We start from the raw sequence: 22,380 nt of genomic DNA, 5'->3' as shown, positions 1-22,380 counted from the left end.
TTATTCTTGGTCTGGACACTAATGGAAAATACATTCTTGGTTTGACTGGAATGTCAAAAGAATTTGGGTGAATCAAAAGAAAAAAAGCTTTTACATAATAAAAATTCAACTTCAATCTTAAAATGTGTGTAGTTTTATGTCTCTTTGTGCCCTGTGGTATACTGGTGAGCTGCCCAGGGTGTGCCCTGTTTGTTTATAGTTGAAATCATTACCTGTGGTAATGATAAGTTGGTTTGTGAACGACAGTCTTGCTATAATTATGAATAACCAGTTCCCCTCCGTTTATTGCAAAGTACTCCTCACTGACACTGACAATAAACATTTAAACCATGGAGTTACACAGTCAGATTGATTCCCTTTATGTCAAACTATCTTGAAATTAATTTCCTATTCTTAGTTCATGCTATCATGCTATAACACACCAGTAGAACAAACAGACTTTTGGACCTGTTAATACAAGCATTTTCCCAATCTAACATGAACAAACACAGAATCAATACAGAATTACAGCATATCCGTTCGACTGCTGAAAAAGATCATTCCCCTGCCCTACATGTTGAGCATTTTATTGCCTGTGCATTAAAACAGGCACTTATCGGCAGAAAGATAACAGACAATCAGCACACTGCTGACACAATTCATAAGACCTGGTTAGCAGAAAGGATTGTCAAACAAAGGCTTCTGTCGGCAAACACGCTCTTCAGTTGAGGATAACTGCAGGCAATAGCTGCAAGAACCTCTAGGGAAAACAAACCTGAAGAACAAAGAAAGTGTTGCATTTGAAACAAGTTGACCACGCCTGATTGCTACACTGACAGTGGAACGCTGTGTGCAGACAATATGTTCTATGTTTTGACTGCTTAAATTCTAAATCCAGGTGAGTAAAATACTTGAAGAATATAATGTCAGCTGTCCGTGCTTCTTTCTCTGTGCTCACTTTTAAACAAAAGTAGCTGGTTAAATAAAAAAACAATTCAGTTAGGATTGACTGCTGGTGTATGTTTTAGCACAGTAGGTGTCCTTTGCAGCTTCATAGTTGCCTTCTTGTCCTCGGGTGAATGCAGATAGTACCTGTTTAACCAGTTGCCCTTCCAAGGAAAATGAGATACCAGAAAATGAAAATCTGCACGTGTCTGCCAGTTTTTTTAGCTTTAATCTGCTCATAATTCTCTTGATGGCTCTTTCACTTCACGTTTCAAAGGATGTGCAAACTCAGGGAGCTCATTGTCCAATTCTCAAAGATAACCAGACTTCATAGGACACTACAGAGTGTATTCACGTGTATAAGGTATTTGTCATGAAACTAACCGGAGAAAACAATGTCTCATTTTTCTTGCAATAACCTGTACAGTAGCAAATACATGTGTCAGAGCAAGGGGAAAGTAGATTTACAAGATCTGTCATGTTTTTCATTCACACTTCATTTTTCAGTGGGTTTGAGCAAGACAAAAAAAAATGGCAGGGGGTGATTTTGAATCAAGGGTATGTCGTGGATAAACAAGTTCCTCTGTAATGTAATTTATTTTGACAGTTTACACCTCTTTACTGGCTGTGTACCAAAGTGTCAGCATCTGTGTTCCCATTCCAGAAACCAAAGCTTGGTGTAACGAGAAAAAGAAGAAGAAAGCAGAGAAAGAACAACAAAGCAAAGCGAAGGATGGATTAAATAAAGAGCAGCATACAAACAAAGGTTGTCACTAATAGAGAGTTTTATGAGCTGCAGGCCAACTGAAATGGAGTGTTCGCATGTGCAGCGGCTCTTATCGGCTCACTGGCAGTAGGGCAGGGGAGGGTGAGAGCGTCCACACTTGCGATCCGTAAAAATGGTCTGATTCATTTTCCGCATGAGAGGGTCTCACAGGGGCGGCATCAGACCAACCAGTCCACACAGATTTATGGACCATTAAAGCAGCAGGCCTCCTGACTGCTATGCCACTACGGGCTGGCTGTGAAGACACACTGCACCCTCATTCATGCCTGGCCACTGCCCTCTATCACAGGCTGGCTGCCTCATTGTTCATCCTTTCATCAGTTCTACTTTTACTGCCCTACATGAACTCCTCTTATAGTCTGTAATCCTACTATATCCCTCACCCGACACCCTTTGATGCGAAAAGAGTTGCTTCCTGTAATAGTTATATCATTAGATTTAACACAACTGTTTGTTCTATTCTATTTTTCATTCTTGTTGAAGAGGAAAATTACTCGAGTCTCTCATCACCTTATCATAAATATGTTATATATATTCTAGAAAGTGCTTACCTACTGTTATGAAAATCTGTGGTGGTAAGTCGGGCATGTTGTTTTACTCTAACAGTTTTAAAATCAGATTAGCACCATTGCAGGCACACAGACTAATGGGTCTGTCTTTTCAAGGCATCCTCAATCAGCTGTTTCCGTGGTGATTAATGCATCTTGTTCTCCTCTCTCTCATTTGCTAGCTTTGCAACTTCATCATCCCTAGGAGTGATACTGGAAGGAAAAATGGGGCAGAGCCTATGCTGCGTGCTGGCCCTAAGAATAGCTCAGTGCGCAAAACGATGCCACAGCAACCTGAGCTAAGGCTCAAAAACATGAATGAATGGATAGATAAAATGCCATTCAGATGAAGCTCTTTGATTTTTTTCTTTTGTTGTTAATAAATTGGCCGTATTTTTAGTATTTTCACCCTTCACATTCTGTATTATGTACATTTAATAACAACGTCAAACCAAAATAAACAAGAATCTCAAGTCAAAAATAAAAATGATAGGGATCAAGTGTTGAACAAATTTACTTTGAGTCTGCAGTTCATTGCAACAAAAGAATACCATCATGCCTCAACAAAGCCTGTTTGTCTAGTTAAAAGTAGGGGAAGAACAAAAGTCTGTGTCGACATTGGTGCGGAAGTATTTACAGCACTGCTGCATGGCCAGTGCCCAGTGCTTGGTTTGAGTAAAAGACATAGAGGCTGTTAGATCAGTCCACAGAGAGCTACTTATGTGTGCTTCTGAAATGGAGAGGCTGAAATGAGTTAGGTGCCACCATTATGTGAAAGTTGCAGTTTGGTGTGAAGTCAGTTGGCCAGTTAAGCTGCACTCAACAGATAGCCAGGCAAAGATACAAGTCCAGCCCACTGGGATGCCTGCAGCATACATTTGGCTCCAAAAGCACATGTAGACACATTAATAACAGGTATAAAGGTAGAATCAAATTCAGATTAGAGGCACCCTGATCTATTAATTAATATCATTAGGTATTTGCTGAAGGGGGGGGCGGGGGACATTCTTTCTTCTTCTTTTTTTGTTTTGTTCTTGTAATGTATTTTCTGGCCCTTGCAAATTATCTCGATTGAACTTCATTGTAAAATGAAAACAAACAAACAAAAGTGCCGTTTTGACTGCTCACATATACACAAACAATAATTATCAACAACAGAAGCGCAATGGAAGTTGTTTCATTATTTTTCTTCCAGTTACTTCTCTTTGCTTTGTCTATATGCTCAGGCATTACCCAGCATGCGTCTGTTGTGTATCCACGGGTCACGTTAGCCCCTTGCATGATAGTTTGCTCTAGGAGGGGCCCTGTTGAGGGTCTGGGTGTGGTAACACATCCTTTCTCTCCGCCCCGAAGTGTTTGTACAGCCTAAATAACGCGGGAGCGTTTGTGTGGGACCCGTCCGGTTTGATTGCTCTCGCACTTTGTAAATTAAAAATTCCTCCCGTCAACCTTCACCGTGGATGCTGCGGTTTTTTTTTTTCTCCGTGAACCGTAGTCGTTAAAACCACAGGAAAATGTATAGTTCTTGTGACAAGTTAAGCGAAAGGCAGCCGGGGATAAAAAAGTGAAAGCACATAGCGAGATGCAAAAAATTGGACGGCGTGCGCGTTCGCGGAGCTCCGGCGCTGCGGCAGTTGCCAGGGGAGATAGGAGGGGAGGGGTTGTGATTGGCTGAAGTGGACCTGTTGCCATGACGACGTCGAGGGGTTTGGTAGCGTTGCCGTGCGCTGTGTGATCCGCGCGCTGCGTGTATGGAGGAAGCAGCTGCTGATCTGATCTCTGACATTGTGCGAGACAGACCTCTGAATAAACTGCCCGCAGACGTGTCTTTAAACGCACCGCACCGGGACACGCCGTGCATGATTGTGAGTATTCCGTCGTCTTGTTTGTGTCGCTTCGTTTGCCTGCGGTTGAGCGTTGTTGTTCGGCAGAAGACTGATTGTGTTTCGAACAAGCTAAAAGTAAATGTGGTCAAGTGACTTCGCTTAGAGCGACCAGCATGGCAGATCAGGCGACAGCATGTGGCCAGCTAGCTTATGTTAACCTGACTTATCTATGATATATGGTCACTAATAAGAGTGGAAAGTAGCTGGGGACATTAAAAAAACTTAACTCTGTCTATTGTTTAATATATTACATTTGAGAAAACGCCACTACTCTTGATAGTTTAAATGTTATGCTAAAGCTAGCGTTGGGTTTCCCTTTACTGACCACCGAGTGTCAGCTAGCTCTACTTTGTCTCCCGGCTGTCTGTGTTGCGCTGACGTTGTTTTACATTCAGTGAACTTACTCTACTTGGAGCCATACAAAATGAAGTTAACCCAAGTTAGTTCGCACCGAGTCCCGTGTGTGGGGAGGTGTTGTGCAACAGTCCACGTCATAACGTGTAACTTTGTGTTCCTCGTTGTGTTACTGCGTGTGGTCGCTGCTGACGGTGCCGCGTTATATGGCACTAGCTACTGAGCATATCAGTTTTCTTTTCTAAGAGCACTTTCGCCTTATTCCCCTGTCTGGGTTTCAGTCTCTTTTGTTTCATTACACGTCCTGATTTCTCAAGTAGTGGCGGACTGCGCTGTTAATTGAATATGTTGTAGTTTGTGGGAATGTAATACTCACGTCTTCCCGTCGCATCTATAAATAGTTGAATTTTCATGTTATATATCGACGGTACCAGAGGTTGAGAGCTACACTGGCTAGCTAAGCACATGATGTAATGGATTATCACAAGATTGTCCCAGATACAGTGCTCCACAAACAATGTCAGTGTTGGAAAAAAATGTCTCTCGCTTTACTCCAGCTTTATTTTATATGCTGCTTCTTAACAGGCGTCCATATACTTTGTGTTATTCCACAAACCTTATCTTAGTGTTGCATTGATAGTACTGGAACAATATAATTCCAATTTTATGTGCTCTGAGGTTTGTGTATGTTATTTTTTTTTTAAAGTTATCCAGTACGATTCTTTTGTCTTCTATAAGGATGTGGGGTTCATTAGTCTCTGTTTGTGTGACAGTTTATAAATCTCCTGTGATAAATACATGACAAAGACAAAAGGAGCCTCAGGAATTGAATAAAGACAAAAAGGAAACAGATGTTGCCAGTCTGCCATTATTTTATTGCCAGAATCTCGGTGGTCATATTGTAGGTCAAACCATCTGTTGTCTTTGCTGCTGTTTGTTGTAGTAGCTTGTGTTCCCTCATTATATGTTTGTATGTACAGAGGCCTCTGAAGGGTATGTTCTTTTGCTTCCCAGAGTAGACAAGGGTACGCTAACTTTAGTGGCATTCATTACTATAAATAAGCCCTGCAGTAACTCAGTAACATATTGCAGTGTGAAATGGCTTGATTTGATATAAGGATCCTAAAATTTTTCTGTAAAGTTGAATTGTCTTTAGATGTGCACCATCCCAAAGTTTTTTTAAATAGCTGAGATTGGCCTTGATGACGTTGTTGCTCTGTCATAAAAATGTACTCCATAGATAGATTTTTTTTTTCACCTTTGACTAAGGTGACATATAGATAACGTCAAATCTTTTTCTTGTTTTTTTAAAAATTGAAATGCCGTGATATCATATACTTCACTTTACTGCACTTTCTTCCCATACCAGCGCTCTTTAATTCCCATTATTTAGACATTTTGGATTATCTGAAATCCTGAGCGGACACATGAATATCAAATGTATCTCAAGCTCTCCCAGAACAGAAGAAAATCCCACACTTCAATTTCACAACTTGGTAAACACATTGGTGTCACATTTCTGAAAAGTTGCTCCATTGTACTGTGCTGATGACAGAAGAGGAAGATGTTCAGCAGAGGATGTGTAACAATAATGCGGCAAAACAAAAGAGACCACCAGAGCATAAAGTCATTATTGTGTGAAATAGTTTGGAAAACAGATTCTATAACCAGTAAAGGCCCTTGCTTTGATTTAGCTTTCACGTCAGATTGAATATTCAGTATAAAATGTGATACAAGAATGGCGTGGTCCTGAATTGTAGCATGTTGCTGTTACACTCTGTACGAAGCAGGCGAGGCAGAGAAAGAAGTTTAAAATGGTGACGCTGGCAATCACTCTTATCACAGAGCTGTGTACTCTGAACTGGTGCAAATAAAAGGTTGCGTCCTCTAAAATCCACCACACTCTGTAGATACTTGAGCGGCTGTGGTTTTGAATTCATTGCGAAAGTCGACCTGTGTGGCAGAAACTGCTTGGATTGCTTTATCCAGAACATACATAGTTCCTCATGGATTATGTGAAAAATTCCGCATTTCTAAAACCTGCTGTTCTCTGGGGACAATATCATTACCAAAGGTGACCCATATTTTTCAGTTTTAAGAGGTTACATTTCCGGAAATATTTTTTTAAAGATGTGGCGATTGTCAAAATAAGGAAGTCCAGTCATGAAATGACTGTATTTTCCCATACGTCTATTATTGTCTGCATACTGTGTTGTTTTGACACTTATCACGGCACGAAACTGCAAGCACGCAGTGTCTACTGACTCTGTGCTTTTAAATTGTCAACTAAAACCATCCTTTTCTCATTTGCTTGTGATTATTTGCCGATGAGCGAGCCTCAGCACTGCCTGTTGACTCTGACCTTTCTGTGGTGTTTGACTTAAGTGATCACCTCTCTGACAGAGGGACATCCCCACGAGTATCTCCTCTGCTGCTGTTTTAGGCCTGTGACACTCTGCCAATCAAGCACTGAAATGAATTTGAGTTGCAAATGTATCTGCCTGAGGAGTCGTGTTTGCACACGTGCTGACTCCCTCCTTCAGTCCTGTCTTGTTCACATATTGAATATTTTTGTGATGTTTTACATCACTTAGCAACTCTTGAGAGATCACAGTACTGCTAAAAAGCAGCTATTTTTATGCCCCAAGCTTTCTGCTGCTTTCCACCGCTGCACTGTTTCACAAACTGGGGTCAGGCTGCTGTAATTGATGTCATGAGATCAACAAAAAGACAAAAGAGTTTAAGATTTGCTTCTCTAAATCTATTTCACCTCTTCTTGCCTGTGTGTGTGTTGGGGATTTGAGGATTTGACTTTGATGCCTTGTTTATGTACATGTTGTGGTGGCCCTTCGCCTAGCCCTGTTTTTGTTTGACATCTCTTGATTGGTTACAGTGGCCACACAGTGTGTCGTTCGCCTCCCTCCCTCTTTTCCCTTCCCCTCCCTAAACCACCCCGGACCAGCCCCCCCCCGACTTATCCTGTCTCATTTCTGATGGGGTGGACTGAAGATGAAGCCCATTAGTGCTGGCCTCACTCAGAGCTACGCTAATGTGGCCGTTTCCTTGATTGAGAGAAAGGAAGACGGAAAGACGGCTGTGTCCTGTGTCACAATAGGTCTTTGTCTTATCACCCTTAACTGAATTAAAGAGATTTATTTAATTGATTACAATCCAGCAACAGCAATGCATCATGACCAGTTTGTGTGAAAATCACAAATCAACTTAACAGAGGACATAAAGGAGTGATTTAGTTTTTATGCCCATTATGTGTATACATAAATTAACCTAAACCAGTTGATGTGTCACAAAACTTTAATGTGCATCCTCAAATTTGTTGAAATTTCTTTTAAAATAATTTATTAGTTGTTTGGTCTTTACAATGTCAGGTAATATATTCATCTGTTGCCTGATATTTCCCAAAGCTAAATATCTTATTTTGAACCAACCTACCATGTGCAATTAAGATATTTACTTTTTTTTGTCTGATTGAAGACTGAAGAAAACAAACAATATTCAGTTATTGAGGAAGCTATAATCATATAGGTGTAAATCATTCACCTGCCCTTTGCTTGAGTTTTATATAAAACAATTGACTTTTTTTTACAGTCAAGCTTAAAAGTAAGGTGTAGCTGTCTTTATTTATTTTTTTTGAACAAGAAAAGCATTTCTCTTCAGCTGGAACTCGGTTATTGAATTATCGCCAATTAAGAAAAAATTATAATAATGTTACTGAGCTCCCAAAACAGTGTCAGGAGTGATTTCAAGTTTGCAGTAAACATTTGGCAAAACAAAAAGATAACATTTTGCCTGCTTGATTTTGAACAAAAGTAATAGATAAACAGACATGTGAGGGTGTAATTATATAACTGTTAGTGCTGCCAGAGGTTTTTGTTGATTTACTTCGTTTCAGAAGCTTTAGTAAATTGTTTTATTCTTTGATAACAAATGACTTCACCCTGTTTTCTTTGGCTTTCTGTTGAAAACTTCTTTTCCCACTGAACTCGACAGGGATGTCTTAAAGAGTTCTGTCAGACTTTACTATGGTGTGTTGATTTGTGAGGAATGAAAGATTTCATCACAGAAGGTCCTGCAAAGTAAAGCAACACAAAGTTTCATTTGCAAAACACTTGTAGTATTTACATGGAGAATAATCTCACACAGGGAACATTCCTGAAAGAGCTTATGTCAAAACATCGCCTGAGCTGCTGAGGACCTTTTCCTCTGAGCCTTCAGAAATATAGTAACTTACATTCTATTTCCAATCATTTTCTTCAGGTTAGATAACGTAAAAATAGCTAAATGACTTTGTGGTGTTTGTCGATTGGTGGAGAGTGTTGGTACACTGACCTTACAGACACATGACTTTAGAGATAAGGTTTCAGTGCTGGCTGGGGGCTGACTTGTACTTTGGAAGGCCTCACCTCTGTTGACAGTCAAAGTACAGTCTCGTATTGGGAGTTCGGGACCACTCTGTGAAGTTACTGTCTGAATCAGAATCATTATCATCACCTATTGTTTTGTTTGCTTGTCTTTTCTCGTGTGTGATTACATTAATACATACATTAACTCTAGCTGGATGTCTACTAGCGGGTCTCTAAGCTACATGCTAATGGAATTCATACATTGCCAAAGTAAATAGTGCTGCTACAGTAAATGCTGCTTCTCTCCACTCCAGCTCTGCGCTGGGTTAGCGCAGGGCCCAACTGTCTCTTGTTTAAAGACTGAATTTGTTTTCTGAAAATGAACTTCCTCAACAGGCAGGAGGTGTTTCCTTCCCTCCCGCTCCACTGTTTGAAAGTGCGAGGTGAATACTGAGCACTACAGAAACATGACTAGAGCAAAAACAACTGCTCCTTTGTAAGACTGTAGTGTGGGGCCAATTGTAATGCTTTGTGCGGGCTTTTTTCCTTTTCTGTCACCTAGGGCGCTGAGTAAAACGTTTAAATCCACCAAGCTGTTTTATTTAAAAATGAACCATTTACACTTGTACAAACAGCAGTGTCATCAGCCTTCACACTGATGAAAGCCTTGTATTTTATAACATTTGACCCTGCCATATAGTGAAAGACCAGGCCACTGGGGTACCTTGCTCTGCCAGTCTCCACTCCAGTCCAGTCCCTCTTTGTCTCATTCACATTTTTAGAGCTCTAGCCAGACTGAGTAGTCACCTAAATATCAGTTTGGGTTTCAAATAACAGCCGTCACCATGGGGCTTTTGCGACACACCTTTGTGTATCCGTTACAGAGGTGTAACTGGTTTACTCCATGTGAAGAGGGTGTGGCGTGAGCATACGAACTCCAACCAAGTAAACACATAATATCAGGACTTCTGGTTGTGAAATTGTTGTCATTTTGTTGCTCGGATACAAAATGATAAATGTTATGTAATTCTTAGACAAGCTAATGTGTGCTAGCGAATGAATCTGGTGCTAAAGTATGCCTTACTGGGACTTAGTGAGTCGTGCCGTGACATCCAGGTTGGTTGTGGCTTTTCCCGCTGCTCTTTGTCAGACAGGTTTGTGGAGCACAGCAGCAGACTGCTGGCCTCAGCATTTTCCGCCTGTATTGATCTCCCCACATTAGCTCTCTCTTCATGCACAGACATGAGCACAATTGCTTCCTTTACAGCATTGGCTGCCGTGGCAACTGAGTCCCGATTGTGAGATCCGCTCTTAGAAAACATCTCAAACTGGTACCTCTTCATTTACCGCCATCATCCCCTTTACATTCCCACGTACTATCTGACACATCAACGGCTTGAGTTGCCACTTAAAGCTATCTCCATATGTCTTTGTGTATTTTTGAATAGGCTGAGTGCTTAACAGGATAAAAGAGCAGTTTGAAAGGGGGGGAAAAATGTGCCTTGGCACCTGCTGTTAGCCTGCCTGTTTGCACATGAATATGATGAGGCTGGTGGTGTGCTGGCCTATTTTAACTTGCAGATGAGCTATCAGGTCAGCACCGTTGCAGCTTTGGTGTATTTTCAGGAATGAGCAGCAGTCAACAGGCCAGTCCGGCTTATTAGCTCCCTCTCCCCTCTCAACTCTCTCAACAGTAGTGCCCCATTATTCATTGCAATCCCAGCCGCCTCTCTTTGATGCCTTTTCATAAGAGCAATGATAACTACAATCATTGCAACAGCAGTGGTAATTGACCAGCTGCAGTCATGGTAAAACACTTCCTGCGTTTGGCTGGATGCAGCAGGACGAGCTTTCTCATCCATCCACCCGGCCTCTCTTCATATTCAAATGACGGTCATCTGGAGGAGCTACTCAAAAGAGGATAAGCCCACTGTGGTGCCCAAGGGCCCAGCTGAGGGGTCAAGTTTGTGAAGAAGAACGGAGGTGAAAGTCTTGGGCTTTAAGGTTAAACACTAGTCGGAAACTTTACCCTCCATTTGACTTTTTTTCCCTCTTCTCTCGCACTGCCAGTGGTATTGCCATGATCCTGGATCAGCTTCACAGGCAGTAACCGAGAAAGAAATAACTGTCATGTGACGTGTTTGCAGCTTTCACTTTAGTCACACCTTCTAAATGATTCAGTATTTTTGCGACACCTGTCTTTCTGGTCTGTGACCGAAATGCCTGTCATCACAGTGCTTTTGGGACTGTAGTTTTGGACTGAGCTCCATTTGCTGAGCCCATTTTTTTTGTCCAGTTTCTTAACAAATCACAAATCCTGATTATGGGCAAAATCTAAGGCACATTCACAATGTACAGATTAAATGTTTCACAGTAGCTTTTCTGCCAGTTACCCGCATTTTGAAAGCAGGCAGTCTAAATTCATGATTCAGAATGAGAAGACCTTGAATGATCTTTGATTTTATCTTCACTGAAGACTTTCACTTTGAAATGTGCACCTCCAATGTTGGAAGTGAAGCAAAATTAAAATCATTATTCATGCCATTTGATCTTTTGTATAATTAGTGACTTCTCACTGCACCTCTGCGTTTTGATTTCCACAGAATAGATGCAAAAATGTGATTAAAAAAACAACAACAAAAAAACAAAAGTATAGTGCATCAATGCTTTAATTTTTTTTTAATAACATGAGCCAATTGGTGACGGGTTGCTGAGCAATTTCCACGCACATAGACGCATGTTTGCCCAGCATCCCTTGTGAAACTCACTGATTGACTTAATGAAGTCATGGCTTCTTACCCTGACATCAACCATCACCACCAAGTGCCTCGTTCTAACCGCAACACATTTGGAAACCTTAACTGTTGTATCACCTCCTCACACAAATAACACAATGCGTGGTTCCCAGTAGATCACATGGAGCCTAAAGGTGTTATATACTTCCTTGTTTCATATTTCAGATCTATACATACTGGTACTCATAAAGTGTGTGAACATCTGGCTAATAGCTAAATGTGTTTCAAAACAGCTCCCTGGGATCATCTTGATATAAAGTCAGTAAAATTTAATATAAACAGTATAACCTCCTTTTCTATTTGTAGATTTATTCAGAGTAAGAAACTGGCATGTTAAAATAAGTGTGTTCTGGTGTCACAAGTAAAGCTTTGCTTTTAATACAAATGGGCAGTTTTCTTGCCGCCTGACATATCTGATTGCTCTACTTTGCTGAGAGCTGTGATTCATCCTAGACTGAGGATAACTTGCATAGCTTACCTCACTAGCACTGAGCCTGAGCTGACGCTCTGTTTTTCTCTCCGTCTCCTGGTTTCTCTTCCCTTTTTCTCTCTTGTTCTGTAACTCCAATCATTTGAACCTATCGTTAGCTCCTCCAGCATTCACATTGACTGAATCTGTAACTGTGGCATTAAAAGGTCCTTTGACTTACTTCCTGTTTTCTTGTAGCTCAAAATTACTGAAGTAGGCTATATCCATTGCACAAACCCGATACAGTGGCGAGGATATGTGCAATACACATGCAGTCAAAGATCAGATTTAATGTATGAAATGTAAGACACTCGCATATAATGCAGGAAGCATGTCCTGTTAAATCAAATTTGCTTGCTTTTAGTTCTGAAGAGTTGACCTTTATTTTCACTTTACTCTCAGGCAACACAGAATAGCTCTGCTACAAGTTTTTCTCCCGTTTTGGAGGTGAAAGATAATTTTGTGCCTTTGCTGTCACCTCCTTTATCTCATTCATGTCCTCGCTGGCTGGCTTTGACAAACCGACTCATGTGTAGGTACACTCCCTCTCTTGTCTCTCTGCCACTCTGCAAACACTGGAGTTTGACCCAGTTCTTATGGCATCACAGATATGAAAAGACATGCCTATCCACCACGCTCTGTGCCTCCAGTTGTAGTTACCACCTCCTCTCTGTTGCACTTTCAGAATGGCCACTGCCGCCCCTCCAAGAACCAGGACATCTGCTGTCCACACACAAGTATAGCAGGGGGAGGCTTCTTAATGGTCATCTGCAGCGGCGTCAGCCAGAATGGCTCACTTATATTCTTATTGACTCTTGTTTGTAGGATTTCTGCTCTTTAATTGAAGGGGCCGCATGGTTGTCATGGTGACACCCAGGCCATAAAGCTTGTTGTGAGCTGAGACAAAGAGTGAGCTCTTTGTGCTCTTGGCTTTAACAAGCAGCATAGAAAACCACTGCATATGTATAAAGGTTCTGGATCTTGTGAGGAAAAAAAAACTTATTTTCAAATAATGGTATGTTTTGTTTATTAAGTTTGCTGTACTGAAGGCATCATATGGTCATGATCATCCTTGTCAATGTGCAAATTGCTACTTAGTAATCTGCTGTAACTTTTGGTTATTTAACTGCCCACTTGTTAAAGAACGTATCATTGTCAAATTAATATGGGTCTTCAAGTGGAATTTGTCATAGATCGAAGGGCTGCTTGCATATTAAATTTCCTTATGCTAATAAATAACTGACAAGTTCTGGTTTGTAGCCCCTTTAATATCACTTAATCAGGCACGTGTCAAGTTGAGACTTGATCTTGGCTGAATGCAGATCAGTCTGTAAGAGCCATCCACTCCGTAAGATGGAGACCTTCCTCTCATTCCTGCAGTCACTGGATGGTTTCATGCTCATTTACACATAACGAGCAGATGGATCTCATCTGAAATTAGGTGGGCGTTGAGGAGTGGAGCCTTAAGTCAGTTCAGTTGCCTAAGAGGATGTCCTCAAAGGTCCTCAGCTTGAAGTCAAGAGGGTGGGGGAGACGGGCGGGGAGCAGAGAGCCTCTCCATTCGCGCCAGCCATGGCGGAGAGGGGCAGTGAGGGTCTGGGAGTGCAGTAGAGGCAGACAGACAGCCACAGGGCCTGTGCCCCCAGGGAAACTTAAAAAAACAAGGTCAACGCTTGGAAGAGCACATCATTCCAAAATGTCGCATCCAGTTACCTCATGCTGCCAACTTTGTTTTGAAATTCACTTTTGGAAAGACTGTGATCGAGCCTTTGTACACATGCTGTTAGTATTAACAACCGCCTCTTTCTTCTCTTTCCTCAGACCTCTTTGATTTAATGGGTCCAATCATTGGGATGTCACCAGATAAGAAAACGGAAATTCCGGGTATGCAAGAGGAGCGGACGGGGCTCAGAGGTGTTTGCGGCGTGGGAACACTGCCCGAGGCAGAGTGTGCATCCAGTCCACTGGCAACTAGTGTGGATCGCTCGGGTGGCACTGAGGATGAGGAGCTCACTAACCTCAACTGGCTTCACGAGAACCTGCTTCAGAACTTCACTCTGGGGGGTCCTGAAGCTCAGCCAAGTGGCAGTCCCCTCTTCGACATAGAGGGCGACTACGGGTCAAACCAGGGCCCATCCTCTTCTTCCTCGTCTTCACCGCACGGCAGGAGCAGGGAGCGGGACTCGTTGAAGTCGAAGCCCCCTTTCTCATTTTCCCTGCTCATCTACATGGCTATAGAGCAGTCTCCCAGCAAGTCCTTGCCAGTTAAAGAAATCTACGGCTGGATTCTCGAGCACTTCCCTTATTTTTCCAATGCCCCAACTGGCTGGAAGAATTCAGTTCGCCACAACCTGTCCTTGAACAAATGCTTCCGCAAGGTCGAAAGGAGTTTGGGAAAGGTATGTGAGAAAATTGTCTTCTCTCTTACGTTCACATCACACCAGTGGCACAATAACTCACATATGACTGTAAATATAAACCACCCTCACTCCATTCAGCATTAGTGTATAAGAGCACATTTGAATGAATGTAAAAACAGTTGAAAATAGTTCTACTCTTTATTAAAATTACAATAATGTAATCTCGGATGGAAAGTTTCAGTTAAAAGTTACAAAACAGCTGTCAGTAACATGACCACTGAATATACAGGAGGCTGTGGCAGAGGAGCCAGTAACTGAAGTTAAAAAAGGGAAGTTCAAATCAAGTTTCAAATGTCAAAACATCAAATGCATCAGTTGGTTATGCATCAGTTGGTTATAGTAACAAACTTGGCACTTAAGCCAAATGTGGCACTCATATTTTCTGCTGACGTCAGAACTAATCTTGCCTTGACTCAAAACATTAATGCTAACTAAACTGCAAGTCATACAAAAACTACACACACTACGATACAGGGTATAGTATTTCTAGTTATTTATTACTCAAAATGTGTCTGCTTTGTTGAGCGCAAGATTGCACCTTAACTGTGTGTTGCAGTGAGTGAAGCTGCAGTGGAGCTCATGTGTCAGTGTCCAAGACTTTACTACAGCAGCAGGGACCTCTGACTTCGCTGCGATAACGGCCGCTTCGAGTCAGGGTCACAGATACTCCTTCAGAAGAAGTGCAAACACAGCACAAGAAGATAGGAAGCAGTGCAAGGTAGCGCAAGTATTTTAACCCAAGGAGCATCTCACACAGTCGTAAATTGAAAGGTCATGGTTAAAGAAGCAACCCAGTGTGATCTTATGTGCAGAGATGAGGTAGTGTGTGTACGGTGTTTTTCCACCTGACTGGGGGAGTAACATCACTTCAAGTAAGTTGTGCTGTACTAAAAGTAATAGATAGTGAATATGTGCCATCCAGTATTTACAAGTGATAAAAAAGACAGTGCATATACAGCACAAACTCTGTCTGATGTGAAAAGGTTCATTATTAAAAACAGAATTACAATCACTGTATGTTTAGAAGACAGACTCAACCTGACTTACACAACACACTGAATCTGCAAGAGTGGGTTAAAGCAACTCAGAAATTGTTGTAATGTGAATGAAATCTGTTTTTCTCTTCATTCTTATTCTTTTCTTTTGCACCATGTCAGTCAATAGAAATATATATATATTCATGCAGGGTCAATAAGAACAGCATGGCCAGCATGAAAACAACATGTCTCTGGTTGCACTTAGCAAAACGGGACAATTTGACATTACAACAGAATTCAGAGCTCATCCTAACAAAAGGTAGAGCATGACGAGACTAACAACGCTGTCACTTTTTCCTTTGGTTTTTATTACATTTTGACTATATCTGTCTTTTATTGACATTATTAAAATGCAGTCAGAGTTCTATTCATCATGTTTAGTCATGGAGTCAAGATTGATGATATTGTGCACATGCCATAAAATCTTAAACTATTGTATCAGAGATATTTTTGTCACCAGGAATGAAAACATTTCAAACATTTTGCATAACAATGAATATTCATAAGCAGAATTCAGATTTGAAGCTCGGTGTTTATTAAATACTTAACACTCCTAAAGTCTTAATGTGCTTCATAAATACTTGGGGGTGTGGTTTGATCCCATTGTGCAAAAGCTGCGTCTGCTTCAGACCTGATATTTTCCCACATTAGGAGTTGATGGCAGTTAGTGCTCAGCAAGTAGCAACACGGCGCGCTGCGGTGCAGGCCGCCTGTCATGCAGGTGCACAGTGTGAGCCCTCTGTCTGCTGAGACACCAGCACCAGTTTCACATGACACTGGCTGGTGGTTTCCGTTGCCATGGAGACGTTTCCTTCTTCCTGCATCAGGGCTTGTTGGTAATCTGAGTCAAGGTTATTCTCCTCCCTCCCTCTATTCTCCCAGAGTGGGCACAAATACGGCAACATCAGATAAAGTGACATCCAATCCCGCACACATCACAGGCAGACATAAATTCTTCACATAGGCTGTTCTTGCAAATTTTTCTCGTGCTTGTGAAGGCTGTTGAGGAATTCCTACTATTGTTTATGACATAGTGCAGCGTTTCCTTGCGCCATTTACATTGTGCAATACGCTGTCACTCCAGGTTACTCACACTTAGCGTCTGCTGAGGTTTCTGTGGAGTTAGCACATTTTTTTTTGTATTCCAGTCGGGGCTGGTTGTGTTTAAAAGCTGCTCTGTAAAAGTGCTTCACAATAAAGTGAGTAATTTGTGAAAAGCTGGGGTCACGTTTGACTTTCTTTTCTGATAAATGGCGGTCATGCCGTTCATGGTGATGTGCAATTACTCAGCTGTACGGATTGCCCAAAATTGATTTCTGATAGTCTGGTTGAATCTTTAAAGGCACATTGCAGTTTTTTTTTGTTTTTTTTCCCCACCACTTTGACTGTATTTTCTTTACTTCATATGTGAAGTCGATATAGTAAAGACTTGCACTGGTATGCATGTTCCTACAACTAGTTTTATATTGTGTATGCTGAGTGACAGTTGGCAGGCACAATATGATACAAATAAACATGTCAAAGCACTCATAGGGCGTGAAAAGAACACTGGCTTGCACGAGTGGAAATTAACAAGCCATAAGTTAATTATATGCTGTAATGTGTGGAAGGAAAAGCAACTGTGTTTAAAAAAAAAACACCATCAACATGTGGAGTATGTCAAACTGAAGTCCAAACAGAAGGGTTTCTATTATGTCTCATTTCAGTGTAAGCACATGTTAATTAGCTGTGAATCAAAACGAACAGCCCGTGTTATCATCTGGTTTCTGGCAAGTTCTCTGTCGTCACCTGGTGTGCACAAGTCTGATCATCTCTGCTTTGTCCTCCAGGCCAACGGAAAAGGTTCGCTCTGGTGCGTCGACCCCGAGTACCGCCCCAACTTAATCCAAGCCCTTAAGAAGCAGCACTTCCCAGCCGCACATGCCTTCTGCACACCACCCGCCTCCCCACCCAGGTAAACCGTCACCCCTCCCTCCCTGTCTGCAGGCCGTGATTTAAAAAAAACAAACAAACTGTCATTTGATGTTGTAGGAAATTGTATCCAGAATTGCCTCAAATTTTCCTTGTTTATAGGATTCAACACGTCCAGGAAAACACATTTTACAGCACATAACAAGCCTGTTGTTTTTATTATTTACTTTTATTCAGACACTCAAAATTGTGATGAAATTGGGGTTTTCCTTTCAAACCCTTTGTGAGCTATAATCCTGACCCTCCATATCTTGTTTACTTTCTGCAGTGCCTCCTCACCCCCACGCCATCTCTTTCTACAAGGTTGCTCATTCAAAGGTGAGAACTCCACTGCGCTTTTATGTGTGTATTCATGCAATAAAGGCTGCCTGCCCTTAAAAAGATATATATGTATATATATACATATGCAGACGTGTAAAGTGCAGTTTTCCCTGCTTGTGTTCGTGTAGTATTTTGATTCTGTTGCCTTTGCACATTTCAGTCCCAGAACATTCAGCATCACCGTGCTTTTTTATCCCCAACTCTTGGTTTGATTTGTTGTTTTGAAGTCATTGATGCCTCATGTGGACCATGCTGTCGAAAACCTCCAGTCGATGTCTCGGCCTCCCCCTCCTTTGCCTCTTGGATTTGTAACCTTGACGACAGGCAGGAGGTTCTGTGGGTGCTCAGTGTCGAGCACTCAGTCTCACTGTAATCATTAATAATTTAGAGGCCCAGAAGTGAGCTATGAGGCTCTCAGACACTTTGTCAGCTCTGAAAAGATCGGATGCACTCCCAGGATCAGCATCTTCAATCTGTCCTCTTATTTATGTCTTTAAATCCTCCATATTTCCAGTCCGTTCAGTGAAGACGGACTGGGTCACTGTATGGCAAGTTTAAGGTGCCCAGGCCGCCCAGTCCGAGCAGAGATGTCAGGCCACCATGCTCTCACACCATAGGACTGACCATCATGCATGTTCTCTCCTCTTCCAGAGTCTGACATTGATGCTGCCACTGCCATGATGCTCTTAAACTCTGCCCCTGGGCACCACGTTGACCCATGTAAGAGAATCCACAAGCAGCATACTTTCATTTACGCTCTGAGGTCTTCGTCTTCAACCCCCAACATGCCACCCTGTCATTGCTTATTTTTTTTTGTTTTATTTTGTGTGATTTGGTTTTTGGTGTACACGTGTCCGCTTGTGTAAAAGCAAAGCTGCGGTTCTTCTGCAGGAATTCCACCAACAGCATTTATTGCATTTGTTTCTCAGTGTCGCATGGACAGTGTTGTAAACATATAGTTACTGAATAGTAAATGCAGCAGCTATGTTTGGTGGAATCTTGCCTGCAATAAAAATAGTTAAGCATTAATTTTATGCAGAACAGAATGAAATGAAGTCGTATTATTAATGTATGATTTTAGTTTGCTCGCTTCACAAAAGCTCCTCTGAACAGCATTTAATGTGACAGTGTTTTTGTTGCCATCTGCACTTACCCGCCATTGTTAATGCTGCTTTCACATGAATGCAGAAAGCTATTTTTAAATCAGCTGTTCCCTGTTGGGCCAAAACAAATCTTAGTTCTGCTTTATACCTGCACTGTAACTAACAAAACAAGCTAATGCTGGAGGGCGCGTGTATCTCTGCATCAGACTCTCAAAAATATTCAAGGTTACTATATATCACCTATTTTTAAACCTAACTCATTTTCACAGTAAGATTTGGAGCTTTTGTGATGTCCTATTTAAGCCTGTTGGGGATTTCTCTGTATTTGCATGTGAACTTATGACTGCATCCTGTGTCTGCCTCAGGCAATTCTGACGGCCCGCTGGACCTGTCCCGACCCGACTCTGTTCTGGTGAGCAGCGATCCAAAGCAGGACCACAACTACAGCAGCGTCGCTCTGCAGCGCTGCTCCTCCCGCTCCTCCTCCTCTTCCTCCTCCTCCCTCTCCTCCCTGGACGAAGGAGGCTGCGAACGCAGGCAGTCCCGTCGCGCCGGCAGCGAGGGCTTCCACAGCGATGAAGATTCCGACCTCTGGGATGAGAGGGGCGTCCACCAGACCTCGCGGTGTCCACCTGCCATCAAGTGGCCCGCCGGCAAGAGGGCGCGGCGCGAAGTGAAGGTGGAGCTGGACGAGGAGCTGAAGGAGGCGGCCGGGTCCCTGCTGCACCTCGCCGGTATACGTAGCTGCACAGAGGGATCCAAACGCACTGTCAAGAGCACAAAACTTAACAGGAAATAAAGTTTCTTTTGCCCCCCCCCCCCCCGTAAGACTCCAGACCCCGTGAACCCTAACCTCTGACCCCTGCTCATGTGTCCCAGTGTGCCTCCTTCTCCTTACCTGATCGTTCATTGGCCATTTTGAGCCTTTTTTTTTTGTTTGGGAGTATCTCTGTCCAACAAAACAAATGGCAATAGTATCGTTCACACAGGAGAACAAAGCCATATAGAGTAACTCGGGGGTAACTCCTGGGGGTGGGTGCCTGGGCTATGGAGAACCATCAAGATTCCTATCCAAAACAACCTGCCTACATCTGTTGGATAAGAAGATTGTGATTCAAGAATTTTCCTCTCTGAAAGACAAAAACGGGGAAAAAAAAAAAGCTGAAGCTTTTCTAACTCAAGGCGTTGCATGCTTCCTCCTCAAACCTGTATCCTCTTCCAAGTGAATCTATTTATGAAGCGAATGAGTGCATGTTTGTAACAGACAAAAATCTAACCTCCTGGTGTTCATTTTCTCCTTTTTGTGCTAAAGAAGAAAAAAAAAAAAGTTGCCACTGTTTGAAAAGCAGTCCTTGCTCAACGAATCCTCTTATAAGAGAGATGCAATAATTAATCCACAACCTTAACTTTGACATTATTCCTTGGTGGCATTTTTCCGAGTTGAGTATGCTAGTTAAACTTTACAATTAAGATAATGAATGGAGTAGTATTATCATCTTGTTATGCGATAAACTTGCTACACACAAGCTACGGCTGTGTTTCAGGATTTGCAGGATGTGGGAATAGTATTACTCTGCCACTGCCAAATTTAGTTGCAAAGTTAGCTACGGTACTGAGCTCAGTTCTGTGCAGCCATCACCTTACAAACTGTCTTCTTTTTTCTTTCACTTGTCTGTTTTTCTTTTGTCGCTGCTCATCCCGTCGATCCCCGTCACTCATTGTGTCATACGTTCATGTTTGCTGACAGCCTATGCAAAGTGAACATCTGCCCTAATCTGCCACATGTTCACTGTGTGCTCATAGGTTATCTGTAGATCTTTTTCAGTTTTTTTTTTTTTTTTTTTTTTGCGTGTGTATCGCAGTGCATGTCCACTTCAGTCTGAACCTGAGATGAAAAGACGCGTCTCTACTACTACTGATGAATAAGGCTCCGGTGAATATTAATTTACTGATGTGGCGACAGATCTGCTGTTGGGTTGCTTGGTGCTCTGCTTGCTTCTGGTGCTTTTGAATGCAGACCTGGTTAAAAAGTAAGGACCAGGAGTGGTGGGAAATTACCACGGCGTCACGCTCTTTGTTTGGGTTTGGAGTTTGATTATATCTCTGTGTGCTGTCCGTGCATTTTGCGTCATGGACGGAGGAAATTGCTAAATTGTGTAGACCATTATTTGCTGAATGTGGATAGTCACACAACTTGATCGAAGACGTGTCTGATTTTGGTTCACTTGTTCGAAGAAGTGTCTGAACGGAGCATAATCAACTGTAGGGAAGGCGATGGTGTAGCCACGGCCAGGAAGGAGTGATCTTTGTATGTGCAGTCGCCTGCATGGTGAGATGTTGAAGACCTGCTGCTCTCATGTTGTGCCCTCAGTTCTGGCTGACTGCTGGCGTTTTCGTCCTTGTTCTTCCTGCTAGAACAAAATAAGGAAGCGCCCGCTCTCTTCTCAAGCTGTGAAACGGAGTGTTTATTATCAGTTGATTACATGCAGTTTGCTGAGGGGAAGTTGCACTTGTACCATAGTTTTCATTTGAGCTCTTAAAAAAAAAAAAAAAAAAAAAAAAGCTGCGTGGCAGCGCACATTACAGCGTAGCGTGGACGAGCACAAGGTTAACAAACTGGAATTTAAATCTTTTTTTTTTTTGCCACAATATAAGATCTCGTTGCGTCACTGTGACTTGTTAGTATCACATGCATGGTCAGTGCCAAACACTCTCTCGTGCCACTGATATAAAAGTGCAAAGGGCCATTGTCGCCGTTTTCCCCTGCTGCCACGGCGTCGTGAAGATTTGGACTTCTCTCAAGCAGGAAATGGGAGATGACTCTGGTCTGTACAGTGACTTCACCGATCTGTTGGGATTTGTTTTAGTTCTTTTAGAGCGGGAACGTGTTTATTTGCAGGGTAAGGTGCAGAAGTAGTACTTGCATACACTGGTCTTGTTTAGCTGTGAAAAAAAAGAACAAATTATTGTTCATTAATCATCACCTTATTTATGACTTTAATTTATGGGATTTTTTTGAATGCATACTCTATCAAATACCGGTCGTTTGGAACAAATGACCGGGCACTTTTTTTTTCTCTCATTCTGTGAACTCTTCTCAAGTATTTAGTTTTATTTCTTGTTTGTTTTACAGCAATACATTTTTTTTTTCATTTCTTGTTACAGTGATTAAGTATTTTGCCAATGTCTGTCTTTAGAGCGGGTGTTTCTTTTTCCACTTTTAACGACTGCCAGGTTTTGTTAATGTTTTGTTTTGCTTTTTTGTGAGGCTGGATAGACGACGACGCTCTAACATTGATCCTGAAACCTTTTTGTTGCCAAAACCACTGTACAGCTGGGGCCGAGAAAGTATGTAATTCCCCACGTACCGTAGAAGCTGATTTTACTCATTTTTTACATGTATC

General features: G+C 42.0%; 1 protein-coding gene across 2 annotated transcripts; it reads left to right on the top strand.

Annotated features, from left to right (window-relative positions):
• Nucleotides 1-3,995: 3,995 nt before the first annotated feature.
• On the top strand, nt 3,996-21,569 carry foxn2a (forkhead box N2a). Of its 2 annotated transcripts, XM_030106727.1 has the most exons (6): nt 3,996-4,124; nt 13,946-14,523; nt 17,411-17,535; nt 17,821-17,870; nt 18,525-18,593; nt 19,342-21,569. In XM_030106727.1, exons 2-6 carry the CDS (start codon nt 13,960-13,962, stop codon nt 19,773-19,775), a joined length of 1,242 nt encoding a protein of 413 aa, XP_029962587.1. In that variant the 5' UTR covers nt 3,996-4,124; nt 13,946-13,959; the 3' UTR covers nt 19,776-21,569. The 2 variants fall into 2 exon arrangements, with proteins under 2 accessions (XP_029962587.1, XP_029962588.1); XM_030106728.1 differs by lacking the exon at nt 18,525-18,593.
• Nucleotides 21,570-22,380: the final 811 nt, after the last annotated feature.

The sequence above is a fragment of the Salarias fasciatus genome, chromosome 13 (assembly GCF_902148845.1).
Source record: "Salarias fasciatus chromosome 13, fSalaFa1.1, whole genome shotgun sequence".
Lineage (NCBI taxonomy): Eukaryota > Metazoa > Chordata > Actinopteri > Blenniiformes > Blenniidae > Salarias > Salarias fasciatus.
Note: the sequence above shows the minus strand (reverse complement) of the source record. Positions and strands in the feature narration are given on the sequence as shown.